Here is a 13621-nt window from a genome sequence, read left to right on the forward strand (position 1 = left end):
AAAATGTTTTTGAGTTTTCTGAGACACTTATGGTACAATAGCTTACAGGGATTATTGTTTCCTAGTCTCAGTTGCTAATTTAGCTATGACCATGGTCATTGCTGGATATGCGAGTGTATAAAAGTTTAGAAATCCAAAGCCCTTTTACTCAATTGTTTTAATTAGAATAAGGAAGGATATAGCTTCAAGTGAAAAGCAGAACTTTGGTATAAGAAACTACTTAATATGAAAGAGTATATTTTTTGCATGAAAATCTGTGACATGGGTTCTTACTGAACGGGTTGGTTCACTGAAGAAAATACCAAATGAATTCTTTTTTTCTTGAGAAATGGTATAAAGTTTTGGCTTGCTCTTTTGTTTGCCATGTAAGATGGAGCAGTTTTTCATATTTTGTATGAATTCAGAAACAGAAATTTCAGGTTTTCACATACATGTACCCATAAAAGTGAAGTGGAATGTTTAAATATATGGCTTTCATTTGAAGGGAAAAAGAAAAAAGGGAAGGGACTTGATTATGGTAATATGAATTTACTATTTTATATCGGAAATCGTGGGGACCAGTTGTGTTTTGGAATTCAGAATATGTCAGATTTTAGAAAACTAATATGGCCATACACCATACATTGTATAACAGCTCCAGCTGGGTCTGAGGCTATACCTTGTAATCAAACATATTAATATTTTTGCAGTTAAATGTATACAAATTCACAATGAGTAAAATACACATAATAAATAGTCTCTTGTCAGTTCACATCATGTTTTGCTATAAACTGAGTTCAAATTAGTTCAGATTTTGCCACCAAATGAATTTAAAAAGACAAAACAAGTAAAGGTGGACTTTAAGAGCTTTTTGGCTTTCACGTATGCAGGTATGGGATTGTGGGCCTGTAATAGCTCAGTGTTTGCTGAGGGCAGTTTCCAAGTGTTATATGCAGGCAACAAAAGGTAAAGCCTTATCCTACTTGGGCTTCTTTTTCTTCCCCCCCCTCAATTTTTGCCTGTCCCTCCCCCCCCCTTTTCTTATCCCTTTCCTCCTTTCTCCTACTCCATTTCTTCATCCTCTATTTCCATCTCTTCCTTCTCCTCCTCCTTTATTTCTGCCTCCTCCTTCCATCACCATCTCTTCTTCCCAGTCTTATCCTCCTCCTCCATCTTCATCTCTTTCTCCTACTCTTATCAGCTCCTCTCCTCCTTTTTCTCTCTTTCTCTTCCGTCATACACATAACCACTCCAGCCTGCTCACTTTATTAGTTTATGTCCTCTAGTACTTGTTAATATGTTCATCCTTTTCAGTTTCTGCACCAAACCATAGTATTGTCATTTTGAAACATTGGAGTGAGAAGAGAAGTGTCAACATAATCATGATTTATAGGTTACTTTTTGTATTTGATCCTTTTTTTTTTTTTTGGGCACGCCACGTGGCATGTGGGATCTTAGTTCCCTGACCAGGGATCAAACCTGCACCTCCTGCATTGGAAGTCTGGAGTCTTAACCGCTGGACTGCCAGGGAAGTCCCTTGATCTTTTTTTTTGTTTATTCAATTAATATTGAAGCACCTACTGTAGGTATCCTGGGTGATTTTTTTTTCTGATTTATCTTCTAGTTCACTAATGATCCCTTGAGCTGTGTCTAAAATCTACTGTTATGCCTGCCTACTGAATTTAAATTTCAGTTATTGTATTTTTATTTTTAGAAGTTCTGTTTGGTTGTTTTTTAAAAAAATCTATGTCACTTTGAAAATAACTTTCTTATCCCTGAGTTATTTTCAGCTTGCCTAGTAAAAGCTTCCAAGTACAGGTGTTTTATAGCCTGTGCTTAATAATTCTAAAATTTGAATTTGAAATTCTAGGACCTTGATAATTCTAGGATCTGTTCCTATTGTCTATTTCTTTCTGTTTATTCTTGCTCATGGTGTCTTGTTTCCTGTCATGCCAAGTGATCTTTGGAAAATTATTTGTGCAAATAATGTGAGGCCAGAGAATGTCTTCCAGGAAAAGTTTGCATTTGCTTTTGCTATTGCTTGGGAGTACTACCAGTGTGAGCCTACTGAGTTTTTGTTTTTTTTTTTTTTTTTTTGCGGCACGCGGGCCTCTCACCGCTGTGGCCTCTCCTGCTGAGGAGCAACAGGCTCCGGACGTGCAGGCCCAGCGGCCATGGCTCACGGGCGCAGCCGCTCCACGGCATGTGGGATCCTCCCAGACCGGGGCATGAACCCGTGTCCCCTGCATCAGCAGGCGGACTCTCAACCACTGCACCACCAGGGAAGCCCTTTTTTTTTTTTTTAAATCTTAATTGGAGTATAATTGCTTTACAATGGTGTGTTAGTTTCTGCAGTATAACAAAGTGAATCAGTTATACACATACATGTGTCCCCATATCTCTTCCCTCTTGCATCTCCCTCCCTCCCACCCTCCCTATCCCACCCCTCTAGGTGGTCACAAAGCACCGAGCTGATCTCCCTGTGCTATGCGGCTGCTTCCCACCAGCTATCTATTTTATGTTTGGTAGTGTATATATGTCCATGCCACTCACTCATTTTGTCCCAGCTTACCCTTTCCCCTCTGCATGTCCTCAAGTCCATTCTCTAGTAGGTCTGTGTCTTTATTCCCATCTTGCCCCTAGGTTCTTCATGACCATTTTTTTAGATTCCATATATATGTGTTAGCATACGGTATTTGTCTTTCTCTTTCTGACTTACTTCACTCTGTATGACAGACTCTAGGTCCATCCACCTCATTACAAATAGCTCAATTTCGTTTCTTTTTATGGCTGAGTAATATTCCATTGTATATATGTGCCACATCTTCTTTATCCATTCATCTGTTGATGGACACTTAGGTTGCTTCCATGTCCTGGCTATTGAGAGCTGCAATGAACATTGTGGTACATGACTCTTTGAATTACGGTTTTCTCAGGGTATATGCCCAGCAGTGGGATTGCTGGGTCGTATGGTAGTTCTATTTTTAGTTTTTTAAGGAATTCCATTCTGTTCTCCATAGTGGCTGTATCAATTTACATTCTCACCAACAGTGCAAGAGGGTTCCCTTTTCTTCACACCCTCTCCAGCATTTACTGTTTGTAGATTTTTTGATGATGGCCATTCTGACCGTTGTGAGGTGTTACCTCATTGTAGTTTTGACTTGCATTTCTCTAATGATTAGTGATGTTGAGCATCTTTTCATGTGTTTTTTGGCGATCTGTATATCTTCTTTGGAGAAATGTCTATTTAGGTCCAGGTTTTTAAGAAGACTTCTATAAATGTACATTTTATCCAGTGTTTATAGTTGTTTGTCTTTGGTGTTTCATTTCAAATAACCTAGTAACACTTTTACTGGAGACAGAATGTCTCTGTACTATGAAAAATGCATTCTGAGTGCTGTTCTACATGTTGGAGATATGGTAGTCTGCAAAATAGACCAAAGTTCTCACTCTAATAGATAATGCATTTCCTTGGAAGGAGGCAGGTAATGAAATAAGTAAAATATGTAAATGGTAAGTGCTAGAGAGAGAAATAAAGCAGGGAGGTAGGGATAGATCAGTAGCATCAGGATGGTGGAAATTTTATAATCTTAGTATCCAAAGCAGACCTAATTGAGAAAATGATAGATGAATAAACACATAAAGGAGGTGAGTAAGCAGTGTGGCTATGGAGGGGAGGAGCATTCTTGGCAGACAGGTGCAGAGCCCCTGATATGAGTCACAGCAAGAAGACTGATGGGACTGGTTGGAGAGAAAGGTGGAGAGTGAATAGGAGATGATGTTAGAGAGACCTACGTGGTATCTAAGGTCTCACAGATCTTGGAGTCCTGGTAGGCCTTTTTATGGAGTCATAGGAGGATTTTGAGCAGCAGTGTGATGTAACTTTGTTCAACTCAGGACATTATGTTGAGAATAAACTCTAGGGGGACAGAGGTGGGGAGCAGGAGGAAGAGTTAGCTATGACGGTTATCCCAGGATTGTTCTAGGTACTGGTGTTACAGTATAAACAAAGTTCCTGCTGACTTCCAGTCCACCTTCTAGTTCACTCAGAAGAAACTATTATTTCAGGAGGTGGTAGGTGCTATGAAGAAATATAGGATTTGTTCTGATATTTTATAATTATTAAGAAAATCTTTTTAAGCCTGTAATATTTATAACCTATATATAAACTAAACTGCAGAACATTTTAAATTTGGGGGCTTATGATAATGAATTAGTTTTATGAACTCTTTTATTTTTTTAAAAATTTATATTTATTTTTGGTTGTGTTGGGTCTTCGTTGCTGCGTGCAAGCTTCCTCTAGTTGGGACGAGTGGGGGCTACTCTTCATCGCAGTGCACGGGCTTCTCATTGCGGTGGCTTCTCTTGTTTGCGGAGCACGGGCTCTAGGTGCGTGGGCTTCAGTAGTTGTGGCTCGCGGGCTCTAGAGCTCAGGCTCAGTAGTTGTGGTGCACAAGTTTAGTAGCTCCATGGCATGTGGGATCTTCCCAGACCAGGGCTAAAACCTGTGTCCCCTGCATTGGCAGGCGGATTCTTAACCACTGCGCCACCAAGGAAGCCCCTAGTTTTATGAATTCTTCTATCTAGCTTATGGTCAAGAAAGGTATAACCTTATGGGAAGTGGGTAAAAATCTGTTTCCGTCTGTATTTGTAGATTTGTCTATTTTTCCTTTTAGTTCTTCTTTTTGCTTTATATATTTGAAGATGAGTTATGGGTGTGTAAAAATGTAGAGTTAATTTTTTTCCCCCTATTGGATTGGGCTCCTAAATCATTATTAAAAAGTCTCTCTTTATCTCTAGTAATGCTTCTTCAAGGTGCTTTGTTTGAAATTAGTATAGCTATGACAACTTTCTTTTAGTTGGTGTTTGCCATGGTCTGTCTCTCTCATCATTTTACTTTTTAAATTTTATGTGATCCTTGTATGTAAAGTATATCTCATTTAAGCAACCTGTTTTTAAAAATTCAGTCTTGGTCTTTTACTTGGAATATTTAGTTCATTTACTTTTAAGGCAGTTACTGATGTATTTGATTTTATTTTTGCCACTTTATCTTTTATTTCTTTTTTTTTTTTCTTAACCTGAGTTTTGGCACCTCAGGTTAAATTATTTATTTATTTATTTATTTTTAATTTTGGCTGTGTTGGGTCTTCGTTTCTGTGCGAGGGCTTTCTCTAGTTGCGGCAAGTGGGGCCACTCTTCATCACGGTGTGCAGTCTCTCTTGTTGCGGAGCTCAGGCTCCAGACACGCAGGCTCAGTAGTTGTGGCTCACGGGCCTGGTTGCTCCGTGGCATGTGGGATCCTCCCAGACCAGGGCTTGAACCCGTGTCCCCTTCATTAGCAGGCAGATTCTCAACCACTGTGCCACCAGGGAATCCCTTTATTTCTATTTTTATCCACTTGTTTTATCTTTCTGTCTCTTCCTGAATCTTTTCAATTAATCAAATCCTTTTTATTATTTTATTTTTCTTCTAGTTGTTTATTTATGTATATATTTACTCTTACTTTAGTGGTTTGGCAAACTGTTGCTTGCAGGCCAAATCCAGCTGCCCTTCTGTTTTTGTACATAAAATTTTATTGAAACACAGCCACACCCATTTGTTTACATGTCGTGGTATAATTGCTTTAACACTACAGTAGCATAATTGAGTAGTTGTGCAGAGAGACTACATATATGTATGGTTTGCAAAGCCTAAAATATTTACTATATGGCCCTTTATAGAAAAAGTTGGCGTATTCCTGCCGTAGGGCTGTGGTTCTGAAAATTGAGCATGCCTCATAATCACTAGGAGGACTTGTTAATACACAAATTGCAAGGTCCCCATCTCCAGAATTTCTGATTCAGTAGATTTGAGTTGGGGCCTGATAATTTGCATTTCTAACAAATTGCCAGATGATGATCTGGGACCACATTTTGAGTACCACTGCCCTAGAAGTTACAATACGCATCTTTGACTTTATACAACCTAAAATAAATTACTGTGTTTACTACTTCCATATTAATACTAAAAGTCTTAGAACCCTTTAACTTTGTTTGCTTACCTCTTAGGAGCACTATTTTATAATAATCTCAGACTGGCCACAGCTCATATGCCCATCAACAATAGAACGGATATTAATAACTTGTGGCACATTCATACACTATAAAACTATAAGCAATGAAAATGCATCTTCCAAATATTATATTGAGTGAAAAGTAGCTAGGTACTAGAGTACCTATTATATGATTCCTTTTATATAAAGGTCAAAAATGGGCAAAACCGACTGTGGTGTTACAAGTCAAGACTAGTTAGCTTTCGTAGGAAATAGTGACTTTTGCGGGGGTCAGTGAGGGTGCTTACAGGGTGCTGATAGTGATCTGTTGGTCTGGAGACTGGTTACACTGCCATATTCCTTTTGTGAAAATTAATTGAGCTGCGTACTTTAATCTATATACTTTTCTCTACCTTGTTTTGATAAAAAGGTAAAAATTAATTTCCTAAGAGTTTAAGAATGTTGAGTTATTTTTAAGCAGTAGAGATATTTACTCACTTTAATTCTTGTGTGTGTGTGTGTGGGAACAGAGAACACTGTTTCCATGGGAACTTCTGGCTACTCAAGTTTTAGTACCTCTCTCTCTCTGTAGATTTGTGTATATACTCTGTCCCTCTTAGCTACATTTTTTTGTTTCAATATGGTAGTGGCAAATAAAAGCTTATTTGGGATTGTATTAGTTTTTTTAACAGAGCAGTCTCTATAGAGCATAGGTTTTAATTGATCCAAACTGGCTCCCCAATAGCATTATGCTAAAATATATATATATATATATATATATATATATATTTTTAACTAGAAGATACTTTTTTCCTACAAGTTGTGCTATTTAAGAAAAACACTTGCTGAAATGGAATGTGGTTTATGGGTGTCTGCTGAATAGTAAATTTAATGGGTATCTATTTGATTCTTTTTTCCAATAAATAAAACAGTCTTACTTGTCTGGTATATATATTTTAAAATATATTCAATAGTTGGACTTGCAGTCCTTTGTAGGGATGATTTTATTCTGCTGGATTTGGGTGTTTGCATAGGTAAGGGATGCAGACTGAAAGGAAGAGATTCTGGCACGTTGTTGTGAAGCCTGTGGTAAAGCTCCTTCTCTGCCTCGCCCATCTTGTTTGTCGTGGTTGGTTTGTGCAGGGTCCTAGAGAAAACCATCTTCTTGGACGAGTAAAATGCATACATCTTGTGATTTGGAGGGTGGGGTAGGGGTGGGTGGGTTCGTTTTATATAAGGAGGTTATACTTGTGTGGTTATTCATAAATATTCCAAAAGGAGCTTTGTAGAGTATTTTAGAATCATTTATGAGAACAAATTGTTCAGTTTGGTTTCTGTGGCCTAAATAAACAGCAAATTGTAAGATTACATAGTTAATTATGCCAGTAATGAGCACTGTGATACTCCGTATTTTTACTGATGCAATAATAAGCACTCCAGCAGATTGAATATTGCAGAAAACATTTTCTATTTGTATAAATTTTCATGTGAATTAAATAGGAGAAAACAAATATAGGTTTATAAACCTTTAGTATTGAATGCCCTTGAAATTTTCATCTAGACTAAGGATTGCAACTACATGGAGGATTTTTTAAAAGACATGGAGAATTTTTACCTTTCATCTGGCAGTAGCTGCCATAAGATGATGTCACCTTGTAGCTGATTGGCTGTTACAGCACCTAGGGCAGGGAAGAGAAAGAAAAATGCCGGCACAAACCTCAGTGGTGGTTCTGTGGTTGTTGCTGTCTGTTTTTGATAGAATCTTTGATTAGTATCAAATCTATTGTATTTGGCCATGTGAACTATTCAGAGCATCCTAGGGTGAGGAAAATTAAGAGCTTTCAGAGGAATGAGGCGACTGATTTGCAAACGGATCTGTGATTGTAAGTTGCAGAATCTGTGTATAAGGAATAAGGCAGGGTGTGCTGGAAGATGCAGTATGGGAGGAGCTGGCGGAAAATGCTTATATGAGTAGCAAAGAAATGAAAAATGCTTTTTACTGTTCTTAGAGTTAATGTATTCGGTTTTATGTTTTGACTTAATATATATAGGTAGGAAATATAATATTGCAGACTGATTTTAAATTATACTGGGTTATTTTATATGGTGTTAGTCAATATATAAATGCTTATTCAAAGGAGCTTTATTTTATATATCATAGAAATTAATGACTTTATATATAGCTTTATTTGATGTTGAGTCTTATGGAAAATTGAGCAAAGCTTAGTTCTCTTAAAATACATTTTTCTAATGATTTGTGCAGATAAAAGCTTTGATGATGAAGAATCAGTGGATGGAAATAGGCCGTCATCAGCTGCTTCAGCCTTCAAGGTTCCTGCACCTAAAACATCCGGAAATCCTGTCAACAGTGCAAGGAAGCCTGGTTCAGCAGGTGGCCCTAAGGTTGGAGGTAATGTAAATCCATTTCAAATCTGATGTGCATGCCTCATGCCCTTGATATGGCCACACGTACTTAGAACTTTAGAGGCATATGTTTATTCATGACTGCAGCAGGATTGCAGGTCTGGAGAGTCTGTTGCAACACACAGAAGAATGTGCTGCCTTTTTGAAAATGTTTAAAATATTGTATTTTGATATTTCCTGTCAGAACATATGTGAGTTTGTGTTTTCTTGAGAGTATTTATTTTTCAGAAGCCATGAAAAGATATTTAAGGGAATTTTTTGGGTTTGGGTTTTGTTTTGTTTTTTGTTTTTAAGGAGAGAGCAGGTTTTTCAGAATTTGGCTATTTTCAGATGCTTTAGTTGTTAAAGAAATATTGATATATGAAATGTTATATATTCATCTAGGGCATGAGTCTTAAATACTCTAACATTGGAAAAATGTTTGGAGATACTGGGTATTGAATAGTTTGTCACAATAGGAAATGGGTGGTGGTCAAGTAAAATTGCCTCAAAAATATTTTCTGGATTAGATAATAATAAATAGGAAAAAACAGGTTTTATGCAGTTATACAGAAAATAGTACATTCTTTGATCATTTTAAAACTATTTCTAGCATATTGTCTAATCTTTGAATTTTTAATGAGTATTTTTTCATATACTAATTAGAAAGTTGTGAGTCCTTTTCAGGTGCTAGTTTTGCCAAGTTTTTATGGTAAAATGAATCCTATAAGAAAAAGGGTAAATATTTAATACTAAAAGGACAGTAGTTCCTTTCTTTCCCTTTTTTGTTAATAAATTTGTGTGTTAGTTATAATTTGGGAAAACAGATTTTTCCTTGTTTATGATAGCTGGTGGGAAAGTCATGGTCTTCAGGATTTTGTTTTTTCTCTGTCTGTAGTTCTTTTAGTAAAAGCAAAAAGGAAAGAAAAATAAACTATATTTTGACCAGGTTCTCTAAGTTGTGTGCTCTTGATCTTTTTATACAACCAAACGTTATTTTCTATGTTATATGATATTCTAAATATAGGAAAACTATTATAAATATTTCATCTTAAATATCTTTAACTAATATGTCATGTAAGCAACAAGAAAGATGGTATGGTATAGGTATACACACACACATATTTGCATGCATATAAATAAATAGATAAATCAAATACTGTTTAATAGAAATGTTTTATTGATTTCTCTGGATATTTCGGGTAATTTATACTTTACTATTTTAATTATTTTATTTTTGTTTTGCAATTATAGGAGTGTATTCCCATTCAGATGTTAGTTATTATATCCTATTACATGATGTCTATTATGCATTCTTACTTATTTCTGGTAAAAAGTAAATGACATTCTTTGCTTTCTTACTTTTGTAGCAAGTGACTACCTTCACTTACTACAAGGAATATTTTTTTATTTTGAGGTATAGGTTTCCAATCTATGATACCATGATAATTATTTTATGAAATTGTCTTATTTGACTTAAAATGGATTAATATTTGAAATTCATGGTGAAAATATTTAACATTTTTGTGAATCTGAGCCAGTAGTTTATAATTAGCTCTGATTTTCATGTTTTACTTTCTTTTCTTAGATGAAAATTGAAGATTGTAGTTTACCTACCAAAGGTCACTTAATTCTGATGTTAATCAAATTGATAAAATCAGATTTCTTTTTAAAGAAACAGCAGACTTTCTTAATGCCATTCCCCCCTTCTCTGATTTGTAGTCCTACCAGATATGAGAATGTAGGTAGCTTTCATGATTGTAGTCATTAATCACTCATACAGATTATATTATCCAAAGGGCAGTGGCCCTTTTGATAAAAATAAGGGAGAGACCTTCATTCTTTTTTCATTCTCCTCTTCCTCCACTTCTTCCTCCTCAGTCTTTTGGCAGTTGAGTATTCATTCTGCAATTTTTAGTTTATTTCTTTTGTTTGCCATAGCTCATTTAGGTTCATTCATTACCCATTTTTGTAAGAAAAAAGCTATTAAAGGATACTGATATTGCTTCAGAAATTGTTATTCTTGGCTGTCAGTCCTTCTTTGAAAATTTAACTTTAGATCTTTTTGTTCTTGGCAGAAGCTTATTGATTTTTAAATCAGTTGTAGAATGTTTTCTTAGAGTTATAGAATCTGAGTTAGAAGGGACATTGGGAGTCATATAGTTAAATTTACTATTCAAGTATAGCAATCCCTTTCAAAATATTCTGATAGATGATTATTCAGCATCTGATGAAATATGTGCTCATGGATTAAAATTTGGGACAAAAACCATCTGCAGTACCACTACGTATAGACATAATCAACTGATAAATTATGATGTACTTTGTTCCAGTTATTTTTATAATAACTTTTCTAACTATTTTTACACATACAAATATTTTCTCAGGAGGAGGACAGAATTGGCACCCTTCCTTTTGTAGTTTTGTATACCTTTTGTTTCATTAATATTTTACCCTGATCATTTCCTCATTGGTCTAAAATTATTAATTTAAAACTATTCATGGTTAGTAGTCATATCTAGGCTGCTTTCATGTTTTCTGCAGTTATAAACGGTGCCATCATTCTTTTAAGTATATATTTTATTAGCATATCTCCAATCATTTCCTTGGAATAAATTTTTAAAGTTTACTTAATCAAAAGTTACAGGGATTTCTTGTGTTCTTTCAGTTTGGCGTAGTATCCTCCAGAAAAGTTATAAGCCATTTCAATTCTGGATAAATTTAATTATTTTTTTATATTGCATTAAAATCTGCCTCCTTGTAACTTAGGCAGGGAAGATGAATTATCTGTTAACATAATACTTTCAAATTCTTGAAGGTTGTCCCGTCTCTCTTTATATAACTATTGTGTTTTCTAGACTGTACAGTTTCTTTCTCATAACTTTACATGGAATAATGGTGATTTAGTCCAGGCATTTTATTTGCTACTCCTTGGTATATAATAAACAGGTATGATTGGTTCCTAATTAAAGGAGTATGGTAGATGGAGGTATACAATAGTGGTATAAGCCAGTCACAGTCCACTGAGTTTAACAAATTTCTTTTCAGAAGGATTACCAAAATAATAAAGTGAGCTTCTTTGGAATCCTGATTGAATCTACTCTGAAGTTTTGGAGTTTAATTTACTTCACTTCTCCCAGAGATATATGTCAAGATTAAAGAGATGTATGCTATTTTTAGCAAAGTATCCTAGCCAGTTAAAGACAGTAGGACCTGTGTTTAATCTTTAGTGTGTGTTAGTTTTGTTTTGTTCTTTGCCTCGGTGTGCCAACCTTTTCTACTCATATTGTAATTGTGGGGCTTTTAATCCAAGGAGAATTAAAAAAGAAAAAGGTTATGGGTTGCTCCCATAACCTTTTCCAAATATATCATGGCTATAAAAATCCATATTATGTGGATGTCAAAAGTGTTACCTTTGTGCTTTGCTAATTAGAATAAGGTTAAATTGAATTCCCTTAAGTAGTCCATTTTCTGAATAACATTTGTGGCTTCATAATAGGAATTTAGATAAACATATCTTCCCCCCTTTTGGCTTAATGGCTTTAATACAATTGCTGATTATACCAGATTATTTGTAATACTTACATCTCTATAGTATTTTAGATAATAGTTTTTTAAAATTGGGGGATGTTTTTACTTATGTTCTCTCATTTAAACCTCAGAACTCTTGAGTTAGATACTTTATCTCAGTTTTACTGATGAGCAAACTAAAGTTCAGAGAATTTAAGCAACTTGAACAGGTCATGCATCTAATAAGTAGATGAGGTGCAAAAATCACGTTGCTATACTGCCACCAACACTAATCTCACTGGGTAAATAAGAACTCTTCTAGATCCTAAAGCTCTGAGGTTATAATCTACAGGAATGATCACTACTTTCAGGGTCCACAAATCAGTCATTTTAAACCTCAACTAGTATGATTCCCAGCAAAATAGAATATTTGGAAGTAAGCAAACTGGTAATTTTTTCATTATAAATGGAAATACTTTTTAGAGTTTTCTTTTTGAAATTGCCTTTTTAAAGCTTACTGAGTTATAATGTCCTTATTCCTGTACCAATTATTTTGGCTGCTATTCTTTTCTAAAAATAAAAATTGAATTAGATGATGATATAATTGTTTTTGTTTATCATTAGTACCAGATTCTTACCTTAGTGATTTGTCACTGAGGCTTGTATGTAATCATTGAAACACATCATTAACCAAATCATCAATTGTCAAAGTTCTGTTGTTCTCTCTCACTTGCCCATTCATTCAAGCAGACAGAGTATTTTCTCTCAATTGTTTCCATCTCATATCAAAGACTACTTTGAAATGGCTTTAACTTTGAACTCTTACAATTGGTTAATTACTGTCTTTTCAAATTCAGTAGTACTTACTTGTCTTTAGGGTATTTTATATTAGTTTTACTTTATGTCTTACCTGAGGTTTTATTAAGAATGTCTAAATATCTGTTTTCCACAAATTATGCTAATCATTCCCATTTTTTCCTGTGATGCAAACAACAAAGATGCTTTTCCTTTTAAACAAATAAAGATCATGAAAATCAGTATGTATTTAATGAAACAAATCTCACAGAATTTGTTGTTTAATCTTGAAATCTAAATTTTTAATTCATAAACCTAAATTTCTTGTTTTTGAACTTATGTAAAACCAAATAACTTTTCTGTTTGTGTATTTTGTTTTGCTCGTTTTCTTCCTCCTTTCTTCCCCTTAATGACAGGGAATGATACTAAACCCAAAAGATTTTAGCCTTGAAGGGATCTTAAAAGATGATCTGACCACAGTTCAGATGAAGAGACTAAGCCTCAGAAAGCTAAATGATGTATCCAAGATCAGTTAGTTATTAGCAGAGATGAAACAAGGGCCCAGTGTTTGGCCCACCATCAAGGGCTTTTTGGATTATCTCTGGGTCATCTCCTCAGTAATACCGCATATAATACATATTTCGTATTTTTATCCCATATAGCAAAACACTATTAATGACATTTGGAATTTAAGGATTGGCCAGTCACCATTCTGTCTTAAATTTCTGTGAATCTCATGTCATTCATCATAAGATGCCCTGGTGCTGTCTCTCTTAACTGTGGTTTTAAGGTAAATAAGATTTGAATAATTAACCAATAAGTTATTATAAATATAAATCAATAAACTGCCCAATGGCCTACTGTGTCTAAGAATATGTGTGTTTTGCTGTAGTTATTTTCTTT

At 35.0% G+C, this 13621-nt stretch overlaps 1 protein-coding gene across 14 annotated transcripts in view; it reads left to right on the forward strand.

Annotated features, from left to right (window-relative positions):
* The window catches only part of CLASP2 (cytoplasmic linker associated protein 2), a 178485-nt gene that overhangs the window by 45452 nt on the left and 119412 nt on the right, over positions 1-13621 (forward strand). For 13 of the 14 annotated variants that reach the window (XM_032648259.1, XM_032648263.1, XM_032648260.1 and 10 more), the window contains one exon: positions 8274-8420. In XM_032648259.1, coding sequence (XP_032504150.1) covers positions 8274-8420 — 147 coding nt within the window. Of the gene's footprint in view, positions 1-7700; positions 7894-8273; positions 8421-13621 lie in introns of those variants that run through there. The other variant, XM_032648269.1, reaches the window with a different exon arrangement.

This window comes from Phocoena sinus, chromosome 11 (genome assembly GCF_008692025.1).
Source record: "Phocoena sinus isolate mPhoSin1 chromosome 11, mPhoSin1.pri, whole genome shotgun sequence".
In the NCBI taxonomy this organism is placed as follows: domain Eukaryota; kingdom Metazoa; phylum Chordata; class Mammalia; order Artiodactyla; family Phocoenidae; genus Phocoena; species Phocoena sinus.